This window comes from Pomacea canaliculata, linkage group LG14 (genome assembly GCF_003073045.1).
Source record: "Pomacea canaliculata isolate SZHN2017 linkage group LG14, ASM307304v1, whole genome shotgun sequence".
NCBI classification, from domain to species: Eukaryota; Metazoa; Mollusca; class Gastropoda; order Architaenioglossa; family Ampullariidae; genus Pomacea; species Pomacea canaliculata.
This window is the reverse complement of record NC_037603.1, coordinates 18,420,795-18,440,699: the sequence shown is the minus strand read 5'-3', so window position 1 is coordinate 18,440,699 and position 19,905 is coordinate 18,420,795. Positions and strand designations below refer to the sequence as shown.

Genomic DNA, 19,905 nt, shown 5'->3' with positions numbered 1-19,905 from the left:
AGAATAAACCAATGAAATCGCGGTTTACTTATTAGTCATGGCTAGGTATTTTAATATGGCGGCAAGGCTGTAAGGGTCTTTGTCAGCGAGAGGCTTAAAAAAATTGCGGTTTCTAATAGATGTGGGCAGTCATGATGCTCTAAATGATATTTCAGACTGCTTAAATTCATAATGGAGAATGCTGCAGAATATGGACCTGCATTACCGCCTGGTAATTATCATGTTTGTCTATCAGATTACAAAATCCGGCTGACAATCCTTCCATTATTTAGATCATTATAATTTTCATCAGTTTTAATACACTTCTGTCACAGATCGTAGTATTTTTCAGCTTGTATTTGTTTATTTTTTCGGGTTGTAAGAGCAACGCAAATTTTCAGGTGATGTCTTAACGCCATTTTTAGAGAAATGTTGGATTTTTAGGAGGAAGTACTAATATTATATTTCTGGAATGTTATACCAAGATTATAGTGTACATGTTGTTGAAAAAGTAAGTATAGAAGAGAGAAGTTCATGTTTATTTTACTGCGTTGTTTTCATTCTGCTATGGCGTGGGGGGTGGGTGGGTATGGTCTTGGTACTAATATAATGAATCAGCATTCTAGGCTAGTTACATGAAATAAGTTCACTGCAGAAATGTGTAATGTACTTCCATTTTCGTCAATTGCAGTAGACATTTGTTCCTGGCAAAATAGCAAATGCTAGGATTAAGTGTCCACCAGAAGATTGCTTAAAGGTAGCCTTATGATTATGTAAATTTCTCCCTGTTTGCACATTATCTTCTCATGTTTTACTGATCATTTTGAAAAACTTGTATATATGATGGTATATTGTTTATAAGCATTGTGAGCTTAATTATATAGAGAAAGCTGTTATTAATAGTACCTGTTGGAAAATTCAGGCTTCTATTACAAATGTTTATGTATCACAATAGATGCCATTGTTTGAACCACAAGGCTGTCTACTCCCCATTACGTTCATTGCAGTGGCATTTGATTGCCTCCCTGCATGTTTCGTTAATGAATCAATCAGGATTTTAGTTTGTTTTCCAAGTAGTCTGGACACTTCTTATGGTGGTATCTTCTTTGTCTTTGTAACATTAAATGTAAGTTCTTGTAGCTTGTTGATGAACTATTGTAAATTTAATTACAGGCATGCAAGATTCATCTGTTCAAGTGAAGCAAGAAACACACATGATTGGACCATCACTTCCATCTGGCTTTATGAAACAGGAACACATGGAAACTGAAACTTCAGGCAACGTGGCAGAGGAGACTTCGGCAGCTGTTGCAGCCATCGGATCAGAAATACCACAGCAAGGAACAGAGTCACTTTCCACCAGCACGGGTGTTATTACAGCGAATTATGTTGCTGGCACTGAAGGAGAAGGTCTGGGTACAATTGGACCACTTGTCTCAGAAATGAGTCATGGTGATGAAGTGGTGCAAGCAGCAGAGGAGTTTGAGAGACGTTCTCGAAAAATGAAAGATCACCTGACAATTAAGGTAAGGCTTAATCTTTGGATCAGGGTTAGAATATCTAGATGGGTCTACTGTTCGATGTTTCAGACAAGTTTTTGCATTTCCTGTTCAGTCTTTCTCCTTCCAGTTTTTCTTGTAAGAAAGTCTTGATAAAAATGTTACCATTACAGCATGTCACTTAAATTTTGTTGTTTTTTTTTTCTGGCAAAGAGTGGCTCCATGAATGAGAGGTGGGATGCCAGTTAATGTCTTTTTTGCTTGTGCTCATTTTTAGTAATTTAGGTGTCTGTGGAAGAATGTAAGTTTTTTTTCTCAGAGTCAGCTATCATTCGTCTAATGATACATGGATGACTAGACTCTTGTAGGATTCTAGTGTGGTTAGGAAGTGTATGTAGACATTGCCTTTCTCTGTGCTTGCCTACATTCTCAAAGTTCTTGGACTGGCTGCAGCTTTCACTGATGTTAGAAAATAGATATTCTTTGTGTGCTTTTTCGAAAAAAATGGTATATTTTTATGACAAAGTGATGGCAGCACTCTTCAGTCAACCTGCAAGAAACTTTAACTCATATTTCATGTTTGACAGGCTAGCCTTGAATCTCATTGGTAAAATTTTACCAAAAGCTATTGTTAAATGTAAATTTTAGTAACACATCTTTTCACCAAGACAATATTAGATTTATAATTTTAGAAAATTTGTATATTAAATAATAAGGCCAGTTGTGGTTGTTAAGATAACCGTCATTACAATTCAGTGGACTGGCATTTTATTGTCTTTCATACACCAAAAACAGGCAGAGGCAGAACCAGGACCTAGTAAAAGAGAAGAGTGGATGACAGAGCTGCCACCAGAGATGGGCAAGAATTTTGGTTTGACGACCAGAACTTTCAGCAAAGGAACTGGTAGTGACAGCAAAGACCGGTCTGACTGGACAGACACTCCTGCAGACAAAGTCAAAAAGGAAAGAGATGGGAAGAGCAAGAAAAGGAAGAAGGATGAAACTGTGGAAAAAAATATATCAAAAAGGGATGCACAGCTACAGCAGCAGGTGGAAGAGTACAATGTAAGTTGTTGCTGCTAGAACTGGTGATGCCCTGATTTATTACCAAAGTTTCAACATTGCACAGCAGCATAACATGACCTGCAAGTGAAAACACACTTGTCATATAGTAGCAGGGGAGAAATTATCAAATATTTAGACAGTATTGTATATCCTGAAAAAAATGTAAAATACTAAAAATAATTTTTCATGAAATTTTGTTAGCAAAATTATCAAAACTGATTTTGCATGATTTTATTAGACGATGGAATCGATATATATTTCTAGTCGATCAAAGTGTAGAAATAATATAGAAGATGCTACATGCTGTTCTCCATGCTTTAACCTTTTTACATTGATTTGTATCTTTATATTTCCAAAGTATTATGTGTGCAGGATGACATAAATATTATACTTATGTAAACATACAATAGTAGTTATTATTTATATTTTGTGAAATGTTTTAATTACTTTTTATAGCTTACATAGGCCTTTATATATATTTATTGGTTAATGAAATTCACAATCAGTTTGTCTAGTCTCTTGTGTTTGTAAGTGAGAGTGTGTATTCTCCTATGCATCTGAGTTGAGTGCCTTTGTGTGTGCATATATAAACTTGGTGAAATTTACAATGGGAAGTTAATTTTCTTTGCCAATTAACTTCTTATATTAATCTACCAAAGAAACCTCTCGTTGTGTAGATATGTGCTTGATTTAATTTTAATTATGTATGTTGCAGAAAAAAAAGAGACCTGAGTCTTTGGTTGAAATGCATCAAAAACACAAAAAGAAGAAAAAGGTAAGTTCTTTCAAAAAAAAAAACATACAGAATTACTGAGTTGATTTTTTTATGATTTCAAGTTGGAAGTAAATTTTTGCATCTTTTTGAAATGCTGGTGAGGTGAAAGAAAAACAGTCATTGTAAACAAGTAACCAGCTACTAAACTTACAACTTTGGCTAGTGGAAAAAACTCACTCATCTATTGATAAAGTTTATTTTTATTATCCTGCTTTAATATGAAAGCAGCCATTATCAAGCCACTTGAAAGATTTTTTCAATTTGGTCTCATTCTGTCTTTTTTTTTTTTCTCCATTATTAATTTTTTTTCTATATCTACCACCAGCTAATTTCTGTTGTGTTCCCTTCCTCAAAAGAAAAATACATAAAATAATATTAGCCAGGATGCATTAGTCCCACCATATTTGAGATTTACCATCATATTATGTGTTTCAAGTACTTATTTGCCTAACTAAACTTGCGTAGAGTGTAGAGGCACTAGAATTAAAATCATCTGTGCTTTAGAATGGCAGCTGAAGCTCAGACAGATTTTCGGTGGAAAATGAAGTTTGAAAAATGGATTCTGTACCAGTATTCCATATTTTAGAGAAAAGAACTTTAGGCAGAGGTGTTTTGTATTCGTGCTTTGCTTCTGAGACATGGTCAGCTAGGAGTGACAACCACAGATTTCTCCCAAGCAAGTTTAGTCTCCAGTTTTCGCGTTTGCCAAATCTTGAATCCTGAACTGCCGACCAAATTTTTTCGCAGCAAGAAGAAAATAAAATAGAAGCCTGTTGTAAGTATCATTCAAATATAAATTAGGCTAAATTCTGTTGAATTAAAGTTATTTAAAACACACCATTATTCCCCAAAAGAAATTTGCACATCGTTTAACAGTTTATCCTCTAAGAATTTTTAGTGCAAAATAGTCTTTACCATCGTTTTAGAATTGTAATATGATAGATTTAGCGTTATTCTTTTTTTTTCCTCCCCAGACTTCTTCTGCTCAAAACCAGACGCAGACTGTTGCAGAGTCAACACAAGTTCAGCCTACTGTACAACACTCCACTCAGGTTCAGACACAAACACAGACCATCCAGCATCTGACACCCCAACAGCAGCAGCAGCTTCAGCAACAAGTTGTGGCAGCAGGTGGAGATCAGATGCAATTCCTGCAACTTCCGGATGAAATAAGAGAAAGTCTTGACCTACTGTCAGACCAGAAAACATCAGAATATTACAGTGGGGAGTTTCAACAGACTGAATTCAATGAAGGTAAACCATTGGCAGACCTCCTTCTAAACCAGAATATGGTTGGGTACAGCCAGGATGGGACAGTATTTTCGCAGGGAGGAGCCGTTTTTAGTACCAGCCAGATGATTGCTCAGGCTTACAACCAAGCCCAGCAGCTCTCCACTGCATCACTCAGTCAGCACCCTATCTTTGCTACCAGTTTAGCAGGGCAGGTAGGGCCAAATATGGGTATCACCATCATACCAGCCCCTCTCCAGGAGGGGCAGACTACTCTGCAGGATGGGCAAACATCAGTTACTGATGACTCTCAGACTGCAGGGGCTGTCCAGGCACTGAGTGGCACATACGCTGGTACCATCACCTCACAGGCATCATCTATCTCTGCCTTTCCTTTGGGACAAAATGTCATCATTGCTTCACCTAGCACACAGCAAGGGAACTTTATTTTCACATCTTCTGGACAGGCAGGAGGAGGTATTGGACAAAACATTGTCATTGCCGCTCCAGGGCAGCAGGGCAGCTACCTTGTAAAGCAAGAAACGCAAGAAGAACTTGCCCAGACCTTGGTTTTGGCATCACAAAATGCTCAGCAGACCCTCGGCCACAACGTGATCATGGCATCAAGTAGCACTCCTCAGACAGCCACACTTAGTGATGGGAGCAGTGTGGTGCTGGCCCACTCAACTCCTTCTGGTACGCCAACATCAGAAGGCCAGGGTGGTGGGAAAACAGTGTCAATTTCTTCCAAGAGCCTGCATCCCACAGCAAGTAGTATTTCAGCTGCAGCAGCAGGACTTCAGGCCCAAGGCAGCATGCAGCCTGTCTCCTTAGTCCTTCCACCAGTGAATTCCATCTTTCCCCAGCTGCAGAACATACAGAGTCAGACCACTTCTCCTAATTTTATTCATCTGAGTGCTAAAATGGACAAAATGATCATCATACTGCAAGAGACTGCAAAATCTCTGGCAGACACTAACAAACGTCTAGAACGGATAGAGTCCCATCTCAGTATGACACCTCCCTCCTCGAGCAAATCCAAGAAAAGCAAAAGCTCCTCGTCATCATCTTCATCGTCAACAACAACTGCAACTGCAGCAACATCATCCTCAACATCAACCACTCCTTCTGGTCCAGCTCCCTCAAAAAGTGAGCTAAAGGCAGCTCTTGCAGACTATCTTACTATCACAGATTTCAGCAACACTGATGAGCTTCGACGCAATGATTCTTCTTCAGACCTGTTTATTCCAGTGGGAACTGTGAGCTTGCCCATTCAGGAGCCACCAAGTCCAAGTTTCAGTGAGGCAAGTGGAGAGACAGCTACCTCCACTGTTTCTGAATTGCCGGATCAGAACCTACTAGTGTTGAATGACCCGAACACAGCCATCGTCACTACACCCGAGCTCACCGCCCCAGACAGCCAGAGTGGTATTGCTGTAACCATCTACGATAGTGAGGGAGGAACTTATGAGCTGGGACCCGACAGCAGTAAAGACAATGCTGTGGGTCGATTCACCACTGTTTCACAGAATCCTAAGACTGTCATTGTAGATCCTAAGTTTTGGGAAATGTTGGTTGAGGATTTCCAGAAAAACATGACCTCAAAGCAGATCATGTCTGCTCTAGCCAATGTTAGAAAGCCACTTGTTCGCAATATGGGCAATAATGAGATCAGTATTTGCTCAACAGTTCTGAAGGAGGCTGAAGAGGCTTGCCAAGGGAGAAGAGAACGTTTGGCAAAAGAACTTGTGTTTCGTATCTTCACTTTGGGTGAAGTGTATGATCGCAACGTGTCTGGTGTGTTTTACATCAAGGGTAAGAAGATGGAGAACAAGCACAAGGCTTTGGATCCAGCTAAGATGTCAGCTATTCGTTTCTTGGTGATGCGTTATCCACCTTCAGTGCTGGACAATCCCCGGCTTGAGAAACTAGTGTGGAAAAATTGTGTGGACCGCATTAATGATGCCCTGCGTCGAATTTACAATTGGATCCACAAACTGGTTGATATCAACTCCATTGTTGACAAGCTACCCACAGACAGTATCTTGCAAAGTTCTGTGTAGCTGTTTCTCTCCCCACCCCATTATCCCCCTTGTTTTTCAAATTCACCCAGTATCTTTGCTTCTCCTTTATCATGATCACACACTTACTCCATGGTCCAACAGAGTTGTGCACACAATAATACCTGTGACATGATGGTTCCCTTAAAATGAAAAACTAGTGGAATTTTTTTTTTTTTTTTTTTTTGTCTTCTAAGTTTTATAGTCAAAAAATTTTTTTTTTTTTTTTGTTTCATATGCATTTAAAACCATTCTTTAGACAAGAATATAGGATGCTGGAGGAGGGAATTGATTGCTTGTGAACACTTAGCTTCAGAAGAGCTATTTTTTACATGTTGTCTCTACTCATAATTGGTCAAAACTTCTGAAGGACACTCCTACCCATTTTCTTTGCATGTTGACTGGTATGTAAACTTCTAGGCTAGCTTCCCAGAATTCATCTCAAAAGACAGGAAGCATTCAGTCCCTTAACAGGGTCAAAAATTACAGAAAGACTGCTACTAAACTAGTAATTTGATAGATGCAAGGTATGTCAGCATCCTATCAGAAAGAACTTTATACAATATAATCTTAGATTTTACATCTTATCTTCATCTGTATATGCTGTGTGATGTGCAGTTCACCTTTTATATAATGAAAGGTGCTTAAGAGCATAAAGAAAATCAGGTCATTTAAGCGTGAAATTTTACTGCAGACTTCTGTCTGCTTTTTTATGTTGCTTTTTAAAGCTTTTGAAAAATCTCCAGGCTGCTGTGGCTGGCAGAATTGAGGTCTAACTCATCCATTCAGCCAGTTTGATTTTAGCTTCTAGTGACTACTGATGTATAAGAAACCAGCAACTAGATGGCTTGAAACAACAGCACAAAACAATGCATATGCACATGCACTTTCCATAGACTAAGACCATTAAATTTGAATACATAAGTTTAAAGCTGTTTGGGCGAAAAAATTTGTAAATGGGAGGAGGGGAGGGGTTTATAAGATGGCACAGTGCAAACAAAAATTTAAAGCTAACGGTCTTTGGATCATAAGACTATTGAGTAGCACAACTCTTATACATATATCTATACATTTTAAAACTTTTAGGAACTTTTTTCCCATTTTTGTATGGCAAAGGGTGAGCATGTTACATAACGTAACCTTTATCATGCATTTTATCTGATTAAACACATATTGTCTTTGATAATGAATGTTTACCTACATCAGTGTTCAGGTATTGCACTGAGCTTGTCTTGCTGCAGTCATTGTTGTTAATGGCCTGTATATCAATCAGGTCATCTTGGATTAATACACCAATTTTATTTTAGCAGATTTTGGTATTGTGTAACAATGGGGTGTTTCCTGAACAAATTGGCTGCTTTTAAGAAATACATTTTGTGTGCCCTATGTTCATGGTTAATGATGACCCTTGAAGAAAGTATTCTTTCTTTTCTTCTTCTACTCCTTCCCACCACCCTTGCCATTTCAGCCATTTGTTGTTTATGGTTCATTAGTTCATCATGGTTCATAATTTCTTCAGTTTTCTTTCTCTCTCTCTATTTGTTGTTGCATAAAACTTAATTTTTTTAAAGGTAATGACTATTGCTGGCAAAGGAGAGGTAAGTTGAATAAAGTTTAGTTGATGGTAACAAAGAGTTATAACAATAATTGAAGTAGCAGAGCGCATTTCACTGTTTGGAGGCAAAGTCAACGCGCTGTGCACAAAAGACTACAACTAAACTGACATTCGACCATACAACACAGCAACACAAGCAGCAACAGATGGATAACACTATGGCAGACAAAAGTGTATGGATGAAGATTGAGAAGTAAGCAGAAGAGTTTGCTTGATTATGAAAGATAATTCTTAGAGATTTGTTTTGAAGCCAAACTTGAAAGCTTCAAACATACAGTTCAAAAAGAAAGGGGCAGATAATTCCAAATGGGGCCAGAGAAGGAGTGCCTGCCAGATTTTTCTCATCTGATGCATAAAACAGAGAGGCAGGCAGCAACTCAGGTAGCAAGGCATCGATCACCCTGGCCTTCTGGGGTGAGGCCACGAAGACAACAGTAGCACAGTGTGGCGATCATGTAATCAATGTGAGCTCTAACTGGGAGCCACAGGAGCTCATGGAGGAGAGGTGATGCACGTCTTTGACCTGAAGAAAACAATGTCAGCAGCACGATTTGAGCCTTTAAAGTTAGGTAGATCGATGAATAGAGAGTTGCAGTAACCCGGGCAGGACAGCACAGAAGTGGATATGAGCTGATTAGTAGCAAAATCTGACAGGAAAGGTCAGATATGACTGATTCTGTGAAACTCAAGGAAGATGAACTTGCAGACTGCATTGATGTGGGACCCTATAGACAATAAGATGACAGTGATAATACCGAGATTTCTGGTGGTCTAGAAAAGAGTTGCTCCTCTAAGAGAATATAAAAGTAGCAAAGGATGACATGTATTTCAGTTTATTTGCAGAGGCTGTTGGAATCAAAATAAATATACATTAATCTTTTTACACTTACTTCTTATTGTCTTTGTTATATCCGAAACACAATCTCATGTTTCACAGTGGTACCACACAAAGAGCCATTGTTCAGAACAAGAAATGTCCAATGGAAAAGCAGCAAGTAATTAGTGATGGAGCATTTCAGCTTCCGGGCAATTATAAAAGTTTGCACATCTCAACATTTTCTAAAAATCGTAAGCATAAGTAAATGTTGGCAGTTGATGCTGTAGTAAAGCAAGATGTTTTATTTTAGATAAAGGATTGTAAGAACTAGTTTATGAGACTTAAAAATGTTAGAAATATTGCAGTATTTGCTAAGATAAGATGCAAAGAAAATTGTTCTGATGTGGTTTTCTAAACAAAAGTAATTTGTTAAATGTTCTCTTTTTTCTTGTCATGTTGAATGCAGCTCTCAAGTCCAATTTGATCAACATACTGAGTTTTGTGAACATAATATTTCTATATGGTTGTGCAAGAGTTGTGGTTTCTACACTCAATATGAAATATACTTTTTGAGAAAAGAGCACATAATTTCAGACATCTGATATGAGGTAAAAGCCATTCTCTGTTTTTGACTATGTCATGAAATATAGAATGGCTTGTGCTTAGATATCAGACTGTGAAATCAGACAAGTATGTTGCTAAGGTTCTTCTTACTCAGACAAATATGGACAAATGTTTAACCAAGTTGACAGAGTTGTTTGTGTCATCATGTAAACACTTTGCCAAACATGGTCAAATACTTGTCCAATTAAAAAAGGCATATTCATGTGCTTAGTAGGAATGAAATGCAGCTGTTTTAATTTCATCTGCAGCAAAGCAAGTTAAAAAAAAATAATACTTGAAGTATACTTTAAGGGCATTGTGGAAGAAGAATGTTATTTCCTGTTGAAACAGTCTTTAGATGTAAACTGTTTAATGTTTTAGTCAGTATGTTTCTTTTCTTTTCTTTTTTATTTTTTTTACATTATTGTGACATTTAGAAATGAAACATTTATTTATGAGACACAGACTGTTAGTTTCAGAAGTATTATGCTGCCATTTTTGTATGTTAAGCATCTTAATCTACAGCATATTTCTGATTTTCAAATCCCATTTGCCACATTAAGCATAACATATACCTTCTACCTAGCGTAGACATTTGTAGTTTGATTATTAAGGTATGTTTGCTTTATATAATTTCACTTACAATATTGTATGTATAAATATATATTACATGTTTTAAAGCTCAGGTGCTGATATGAATAAGTAAATTTAAGGAATACAAAACGTTCTGTAAGAAAGATATTGATCTTCAAAGATTATCAGTTTAGAGAAGGCATTAAAAAATGTTGGATGACTGTTTAATGCAGACTATATTGTCTGTGATATAAAGTGATGTTTGCATGCACAAGAAAGAAAGAGAGAGAAAGTGTGCATGTTTCTGTGCAGGTCAGAGGAAAATGATTACGAATCTGCAAAGTGCAATCTTTGAAGCTGTTTACAGGCTTTTGGTTTATATGCCTTTCTCAGACAAATTCTTTTTGGCTTATTTCTTCAGTGTACTTATGGTACCATCTCATTCAGGTTCATAAAATCTTTTTAAGGAGTTTAAAAAAAGACACCAATTTGTTCTGTAGGTGTTGTTGACATTAATGCTTTGCCCTGCATGTTCATCGTTGTAACGAGCATGTCTTATGAATGTTCTTATCAGTGTAATTATGACTGTTTTAAACTGTATGGCTTGAAGAGTGTCAAAGGCATTCATTTAGCATTTTCAGCATGGTCTTTTAGCTCTTTATGAATTAGCAGATTTCGTCAGTTGTATATATTATGTTTGTCATTGTCTGAAGTAGCTGCCTAGAAATGGCCATCCTTTTTAGCCCTGCATAAAATGAAAATTTTAATTATATGAACGGAACAAGAAAAAAGATAAGAAACAGTTTCCCCCCCACCCCACCCCCTGCTTGTGACTAACTGATACGGTTTAATTAAAAGTACACATTTCTGTATTGCTCATGGGCTGTTGTCTCGTTCTGTTGCAAATTGACGTGACCTGAAGGTTACGTGGGAAGGATGACTTATTGAAATGTAAGCATGATTTTTGCATGTTTCTGGCAATGTTACTTCATGGAGCCATCAGGCATGAAAAATAGCAGCGCACCAATATTATGAACTTCACAGTGAAAAGTAATTATTAAGGTTTTTAAATCCAAGCTGCATCCATTTTTGTGGCACTGTTGAGTAGGTCACCTCATTATTTCCTCATTTCATTATGTTGGGAGAGGTGGATTGTATATGCCTGATGTATGTGCTCATACATGTTTATCATTGTCTTGTTAAATGCTTTTTAGATTGCACTCTGCAGAAGTGTCTCTTAACGTTGATTACTGTTTCATTGGCTTTTATTACATCAGCATTCTTCAAGATGATCATGCACCAGATGGATCTGATAAACATAAATATTTGGCTGAGTTTGTTGTTGTCTCTTACATCTCCTTGGTCCTTAATGTTCTAAAATTGTGTAAAATATTCCCTCTTGTTATTTGTAGTAAATGAGTCTATCATCATGTTCAGCGTTTCAGATATTTCAACAGTGTTATCACTTTTGTTGGTCTCATGAATGCTTGGTTGAATGTGTACAAGCCATTGGGGTCTATGAATTATTAATAAAGCAGGTAAAAAATAAAAACACCATACCACCAGGATTTAATTATTGTTCTCTGATACAAGGAAAACATCACAGAGAAACCATTTTTTGAAGACTAAAAGTAGTAATTTAGCACTTTCAGTGATCTTCATTTTTGTTTATGTACCATAGAATGTTTATAGTTCACTGACTTACATTGTTCATCTGATTTTATAAAATAGTTTTAAGAATTTTTTCTCCTAGAAATGACAAGGGTTTTCTCCTTCTGCAGCATGGATTATTTTAATATTAAATTGGAAAGATTTGTTTCATTTACAGCAGAAGCTTGTTTTTTAAAAAAAAAGTCAATTTGAAAACAAGAAAGTGTTTGTTGATTTCATTTTTTTTCTACACATCCTGCTCTGAAAACTTTTTTCACAGCAGTTCAGCACAAGTTGTACTGCCAGTTCTTTAGCATGCCTTGGCTTGACCTAGAGAACAAAAGTTAATTTCTGAAACTAAAAGGGTTGCAGATTACAAATTGTAAAAATGTTAGAAAAGATGTATGCTTTGGGTATCAACTGTCATGCCATTTCATTAAGTTTTATTCATACTTCACAAGACTAGTTGTTAGCCACAGTTTTACAATAAATGTAGAATTTTAAGCACTTGAACACTGCCACGAAAAATGAAATGGAAATCTTGGCATTAACTCTTGATGTCCAATTTTGCAACAGATGTACTTTCAAATTACCATAATAATTATATGGTCATGATTAGAAGCACTTGAATTATGCGAATGAACAGCCTGAAAACAGTCACTAATTCTAGTTCTTATCTTTACTGTGTATATGTGGAGGCAAGTGCACGTGGAAGTGTGTCTCTGTTAAAAAGAAAGTTAACAGTTTCTGTGATGTACATAATATAACCTGTTGCATTTTGTACATATGATCTTTATTTATTTGTGGTCACTTTTCTATGTGCATTAAAATTTGCTTGTACTTTTGGTTTTGTAAAGCAAAGGACAAAGGATATTGCATATCGAATATAACTGTATTCTGTTGACATTTTTATTGCATGTTTATGTTTTTTTCGGACAGTAATCTCCAGATGCCTTAAGCTATGACTCATTTCTGCCATCAGTATAATGCTAACAGTGTTCTCCTGGGGGGAGGGGGTTGTTTGTACATGTGAGCATATGTGCATTCTTGCACATTCTTGTGTTTTCACCTGCTTGGTTGAAATTTCTTAAAGGGTTTGCCATTTATTCACTCTAGCACTTTTTGAATGGCATCAAAGCACCTTGGTCAGGAAAGAGCTTTCAACATACAATTCTGAATAAGACCGAATTACTTATCATACTCATTTGTTTAGTTCAAACGTTCATTTCATACCCTCTCCCCTATTTTTCATGTTTGTTCTGTTGAAACTTGGTCAAAGTGGGTATTTTTTTCAAAGTAATGTTGACTTTTTTTACGGTAAAGTTTTTTGTATTGCTGTATTTGTTGATTTCTAATATTTATCATAAAAGAGATCTTAGTTCTTCTGTCACTTTCTCCACCCACCATCTTACTCTCTCTCCATTCACACCTTAAAAGTAGCCATTCAGATTTCAAACAATCACGTATACTCCATGGGTTTTGTCAATATATTATCACGTAGGTACAGTTGTCGTTTTCATTGTACATCTGTATTTAAACTTCCTCTTGCTGTTGAAAACTACTAACATTACTGTTGCTTGACAAGTCTTGATACAATTTTAGGTTGGTTTTTTTTTTTTTTTGTTTTTTTTTTTTGTGACTAATGTAGTAAATACCGAATATAGTTTTGACTCTCACATCTAAAATTTGAGCTGTTTCATGATTGCTGGTGACTAATGTTTGAAAAGTATCATGCATAGTGAAATACTTTGTGCACTTCTACTTGTTAAAGTAGCATTTTGTGAAAAGGTCCTGATAACCAAAAAAAAAAATTGTCATGTTGAATGTGTTGTTTTAGCTCCACTTTGTCATCATATAAACAGCAATGTTTGTTGATGTTCTGATTCGTTGAATATTAGGCAAATCTACTCAGGAAAAAATTTTTACTTGCTTAGTTTTTACTGTGCTGGAGATATCCACAAGTTACAATAGATTTCTCATTTAATGTATTGCTAACAGCTTCTTAATAATGCAGGGTTTAATTTTTTGCTTTTGTTCTGAGTGTGTTTAAATAGTTAATGTGGGGTTTTTAGAAAGAGTTTATGGGAAAGGGATGTTGGAATCAAAGCAAGTAATGCTTTTCCTTTTGTTAAGAAAATTTTGATACATCCTTTGCACTGTTCTGCTTTTCTTTATGAAAAATGAATGGTTCTCTCGTTTCTCAAAATTGGACTAAGTTTCATTACTGTTAGTATATTTGTCTGCTCCTGTTTGTCTGATGTTGTTAATAGTTTAGATGTTGTAAAATGCAGCAGTTAGGTAAATACAACCCACAATGTTGTCACGATCATCATGCACCAGCAGTCAGATCTTGATGTGAGTTGTTACCAAAGTTGTGCTTTTGGCTTTATAATTTTAACTGTCTCTAACCTTTATGTATTAAGTAGATTTTCTGAATATATTGTACAATTTGCAGCTCTTTATGCATGCTATATTCAAAGGGAATCTTTGTATTAAGAGATAATTATAATAGATGGTGCTAAATTGAGAAGATTTTATGTGCTTTGATCAAAATAGAATATTTGTAAAACCCTGATCTGACAAAAAATATATATATATACATGTGATACGGTTGCATTTTACCACAAACATCTCCTTTCAAGATTCTTCAAACTTATAAATAAATCTCATAATGTTCGTAGTTCGGCAGTGGGTTGGTTTCTTGGATATCAACTAAACTGCTGCATCTGATCATGGAATATTTCCTAGTTCTTGGTACTATAATGTTAAGATTTTCAGTACAACAATTTGAATTGTATGTCACAAGATAGTATATTAGGCTTTTTCTTTCTATTCTGCTGTAATTGATATAAATTTTTCAATTTTTTCAATTATATGCCCACATTTGTGATTATTTTTAGTATTCTGTGGTCAGCAACAAAAAAGAGAAATAGGATTGATTTAATTCTTAATGTTTCCCTCACCTTTTTTCTTTTTTTTTTTTTCTACCCCTTTCTCTCTCTCTCATTTTTTAAAATGCAGAAAGATTTTCTGCAAACTGTTGTGCAGCAACATTTTAGGGTTGATGGCAAAGCATACATAAGCTATCTTCTGTTTTAAGCTATTTGAATGAATCTTTCTTTTGTAGACGTCAATTTGATGGCAAATATTAGAATGCATGCAAGTGGTATAAGATTGTTGCATGGATTTGGGTTGTGCCTTAATAGGGAGGTTCAGCAAAGATAACATTGGCTGCAATATTGATTTCCATTCAACCATTGCTGATGAAAAAAACTTGTTTATTAAGCTAGATCCATCACACAGTGGGTCCCCCTCTCCCCTTCATGATATACCATTATCTTGTTCATTGAGTATATGACTTATAGGCTTCAACATTTTCTGTGAAAAACATCAGATAAATGGGACAAGATCAGTCTTTTCCTGTTTCCTATCTTGATATTTTGGTATTATTGAACCATACAGAATTGATTGTGTTGTACCTTGTTAAATTTGTGTTCCATCTTATAGGAAGTTTTCTGTAATTGTACTGAACCAGTGGTCATTGTACATTATTATGTTACATTCATAATGAACATTTCTTTGTTTCCCTTCAATTGGAGATAAATGTCGTGTTGGTTAAAAGTAGTTGTAATAAAGTGTAGGAAGCAAACTTGGTGCTGCCCCTTTTTTTTTTAAATTTTGGAAGGGGTGGGGGAGAATTTGCTGTTGTTCACCCTTAATTAAGATGATTTTGTGGTATTATAGAATGTTTTTTTTTAATGATTTAGTTATGAAGTGAGGGTAAGTAGTTGTCCCACAGCAACAGCAGTGTCCAAACTCCATGGATTTTTTTTGCCACTGCTTCAATGGTAAATCACCGCCCATGGGATCAGGACACAACTTTATAACTATGGAAACAAAACTCATACCTGTGCAGGTTTCCCTGAGGCAACAACTTACCCTTGTTTCAAGGGTTGTAGTCATGTAGCAAAAGTATCATTGCTACAGAGTTGTAGACAGGATTAATTGCAGGAAAATAGAATCAGCATACAAAGGTCCCTGCTTTGCCTGCAACCCACAGCTATGATTTGCTAAGACTGTAGATACCGAAAGGAGAGAAACCAAACCTGTGGATGTACTTGTAGTAAAACATCCAAAAACCGTACCTGTGCAGATGCTTCGGCAATGGTAAGAGTTTGGTTGGTTGGTTTGTTTTTTTTTTTGTGATGTTGTTTGTTTGTTTTTTGTCTCGGTTGAATGCGCAGAGCTTGAACAAAAAGCTTTTTCCAAGAGACAAAAAAGAAAGCAAACAACTATGCACAGAAAAGGGGGTGTCGCGAGCGGCCACCTTTGCACCAAACTCTCCCATTAGCTGTAGCATTGACAACGTAGCGTAGCCATGTAAATTTGTTGGAGTTAATAAAAGATTCAGCCCTAGTATATCTTTATCGATTAGCTGATATATATATATGTGTTAATAGTCCACGAATAATCGGTTCGTAGAATTAAAATAAAACGTGCGCCTGCAAAAGAATAGTTTGCACAGATATTTTGACTGAATTTTGCGAAGTGCAGAGGGTGCGAGCACGAACGTATTACTGGCCTGCTTGCAGACGATTTTTCCAGTTAACTTCTAAAACGAGGCAGGTGTTTACAAAGCTTCCGGTTTAGTCACATTCATTGTTTAGGCTCACCGAGACTAACAGCGGCGTACTTCGAAGAGGCTAAACTTTGGTCTCGGCAGACAGCAATCCACCTATACACGTCCGTGATGCGAGGATATAAGAACATTCTGTTTTTGCTTCAGTCACCTTTACAACCAAGAGTTTTGACAGGACAAACAAGAAATTACTTTAGTCCAGAAACTGTTGACTTTTAGAGCGTTCATAAGAACTTAATTTATTCAGAAATGTGCTCTTGAGCTACCTCAATACATAACCTTTTTTAAAACATTCCGCCATATACCATTCTAAACATTTTAGAGCGCATTTTAATACCTTTTCAAAGATCTGAGTAATCCTAAACTTGACATCAAGCAACAATAATAATTAAAATAAAATTCTTAAATTACAGTGTGTAGCATCTACCTTTGAGATCGACTGGACCTTTAAAAGCTAAATCCACCCCTCCACCAATAACTTTCCTAACAGTCAGTGATAACGAATTAACATTTGGGTTGGTCAGGGAAGAAAAGGATTTGAGAATACGAGTGTTCACATGTCTGTGTGTGTGTGTCAGACGGAAATGCACGCTCTTTCCGTTCTTGGATGAACATTTTTCCATACCGTGGAGGAAGAATGAATAAAGTCATTAAGTCTGAAGTACCGCCTTGAATAACTCGTAATAGACCTCTTTTAGGTTATGCATGGATGTCACAACAGACCCTATGGACTCTACTAGGTTAAACTTTTACACCGCCGCAATCTACTTTGAAGTAGGTGAAAGGTTTAGCAAAGCCAGTCATTTCGTGGTATGCGATTCATATAGTAGCGAATCGGCGTAATATGAAGTAAATTTTGAGTATTTTTATAGCTAGAATTCGAGATAACTTTTGTCAAGTTGAGCCTAGAAGCCATGTGCGCAAAAAGAACGGACCCAGCTTGTCTCTCACACCAGTTCTGGGATTTGTTAGATCACGTGGCCTAAGTCATCGGTCCATTAGAAATGTGTCTTAAATGTGTGTTCATGAAGCATCGGCAGGAATAGTAACCACGTACTTCTATAATATGTGGTAGCAACTCACGTAGGTGATCTGCCTGTCTCCCAAGTCTGTGACTAGAGTGTCCGCTTTGCCTTGTTCACAGTCCCTCCTATAGGTATCTAGACCTCCACTAGAGAGAGAGGGGGGCGTAAGTGTGTGTGTGTGGAGGGGATTATTTGCCTGCGTGTTCATACCTAAATCTGTGGTTGAAAAATAAGTTGACTATCGTGCATGCATGGTGTGGCCACCAACGGTTTCAAACCTTTACAAATCTGACCCCCGACCTGTCGTGTATCATCTTTTATTGAAAGTTTTTATATTTAATTTTCATTTGTTGTTCGTTTGTATGTTCCTCGTTTGTTTCAGAAGAAGGAAAAGAAGAAGAAGGATAAAGAGAAGAGAGAAGGTAAAGAAAGTAAAACAGAACGCCGTCCGTTCGACCGAGATGAGGACCTCAAAGTCAACCGTTTTGACGATGCTCAGCGCAAAGCCATCCTGAAGAAAGCGCAAATGTTGAACACACGGTTTTCCCATAGCCATACTACTTCGAGCTTCTTGTAAACACAACTGTTAATCAGACCTACCTACGTGGTTTTTGTTTGGTTGGTATTTGAAATAAAATTGAGGTAAACAGTGTGAGCTGTTCTTTTCGTACGAGAAAAAAGTATGGTATAAAATTGGAGAAGAATGAGTGGGAAAATGAGGCAGCTACTTGAGGTATTTCTTAAAGAAATTAAGTCTAAAAGAGGTTCACTGTGCGAAGCGACAGGGACAAGCAATACAGACATTTGGGCCAAAGAAGAGGGGAATGAAGGGCGATCAGTTTTGTCTTGTCCGATGCATACATGGCTTGTACGGGAGACTAGCATGGACAGACTGACTTGGTTGCTGTGTGTGAGAGAGAAAACCTGCACTAACAGCAGCCTTGTGGGTTAAGAACATCCTGGAATTAGAAGTGCTCCTTCCTCACACTCTACTCTGCCTAAAGATCCTTGCTCATCGGCAGACCACGCTGTCCTACTTCAAAAGTCAGGACTAACCAATCCTTATTGCAATCCTAGCTCGAAACTCTTTAATAGCCGGGCTTGTACAACGGCCACGACTGCGACACATCATCAAAAGTCAGGCTGTCCGTTCTGTGTGCTCGCTGCATGTCCCCTCCACCGACGTTCCTTGTTGTTGAGTTTGGAAAGGGAAAGTGCTTCCACCTAAAGACGATTTCGCACTTGGAATGCCTCCACCGACGTTCCGTCTCAGGTCTGCCCTTATATACCTCTCAGAAGGCCAAACTGTCCGCGATGCTCCTGTACGGCCGGGGCAATTAGCCAATCACCGCCAAGCATCCTCTCTCGCCATGCCTCAGCAGGTCACGCCAAAAACTATCAACAACCGCCGCCCCCGCCAAAAACTAAGAACAACGTCTGCCTACCGGCCCTCTACACTTTTTTGGTTATATATAATGAGAAGCTTTCGAATTAACAGAGTCTTTTATGTTAGGTGAAACGTTTGGATAGACTTAAGATAAGCTATGATTGATGTAAACGAAGACTTTACAACAAGTTTATTGAGTGTCTGGGCTGTGAAATAGTTTTGTTGAAGTGTTGAGAGTTTGGGACAGGTAAGGATTGAATGTTTTTTAGTTAACGTGTCATGAGACCAAGGACAGAGTGGGGATTTTTCTCCCATGAGTAGAAAACGGTGAGTGATAAATGTGTGGCCAGTTTTTAGCATATTTAAGACTTTTTCCTCCTCGGTTCAGAGATTGCTGGGTTATGCAGTCAGTTTTGGAAGAATTAAGTGGAGTTGTGTTCAATGGAATCCCATTGGAGTTGCTAAAGTTGTGAAACATCATTCGTTCCTCCACATCCATCGACCATCTGAAAGTAGTGCGAATGGATTTGAGCTGGGTGAAGAAAGGTGTTGTTGGGCACGCGGGCTAGTTGTTTTGGATACAGAGGGCCAATAAAATACTAACTATAAAGCATCTCTCGTTTGGGGAAGGGGTAGAAAACCGCGAAAAGGGATACAAAAACAAAACTTATGTCAGAAGTGGGATTCGAACCCACGCCTGGAGAACCAGACTGCGACCTGAACGCAGCGCCTTGGACCGCTCGGCCATCCTGACAGTTGCCTATCGATGTTTTTCGAGATTATAAATAATATAAAAGTGGTTTGTAACCCTTATTTTCTTCTACATTTTAATACATAAATTTTTCGTGCATTTAGAACATTCCAGCTACAGTAGAAAAAAAACACGAAACTTTCACTTCAGGATAATTTAAAAACTCTCCGTGTTAAGAGCTGAAGCAGTACAACTAAGACTAATGCTGTGTGTTATTATTCGACTAAGAGCTACTTA

The 19,905-nt window shown here is 37.3% G+C and overlaps 1 protein-coding gene and 1 non-coding gene across 3 annotated transcripts; one reads left to right on the top strand and one right to left on the bottom strand.

Annotated features, from left to right (window-relative positions):
• The first annotated feature begins 23 nt into the window (after nucleotides 1–23).
• Nucleotides 24–15,515, top strand: LOC112554972 (serine-rich adhesin for platelets-like). Of its 2 annotated transcripts, XM_025223056.1 has the most exons (6): nucleotides 63–211; nucleotides 671–736; nucleotides 1,153–1,505; nucleotides 2,274–2,543; nucleotides 3,259–3,318; nucleotides 4,293–15,515. In XM_025223056.1, exons 3-6 carry the CDS (start codon nucleotides 1,155–1,157, stop codon nucleotides 6,609–6,611), a joined length of 3,000 nt encoding a protein of 999 aa, XP_025078841.1. In that variant the 5' UTR covers nucleotides 63–211; nucleotides 671–736; nucleotides 1,153–1,154; the 3' UTR covers nucleotides 6,612–15,515. The 2 variants fall into 2 exon arrangements, with proteins under 2 accessions (XP_025078840.1, XP_025078841.1); XM_025223055.1 differs by lacking the exon at nucleotides 671–736 and having other exon boundaries at nucleotides 24–211.
• Nucleotides 15,516–19,587: 4,072 nt separating this feature from the next.
• Trnal-cag lies at nucleotides 19,588–19,671 on the bottom strand. Its single transcript has one exon. It is a non-coding gene; the product is annotated as a tRNA-Leu (tRNA).
• Between the last annotated feature and the right edge of the window lie 234 nt (nucleotides 19,672–19,905).

Excerpts from the sequence above, each read along its gene's own strand:
- LOC112554972 (XM_025223055.1), top strand. The coding sequence starts at position 172 with ATGGAGAATGCTGCAGAATATGGACCTGCATTACCGCCTG. Across the intron at positions 212-1,152 it reads TGGACCTGCATTACCGCCTG|GCATGCAAGATTCATCTGTT; the intron begins GTAATTATCATG and ends ATTTAATTACAG. Across the intron at positions 3,319-4,292 it reads AACACAAAAAGAAGAAAAAG|ACTTCTTCTGCTCAAAACCA; the intron begins GTAAGTTCTTTC and ends TTTCCTCCCCAG.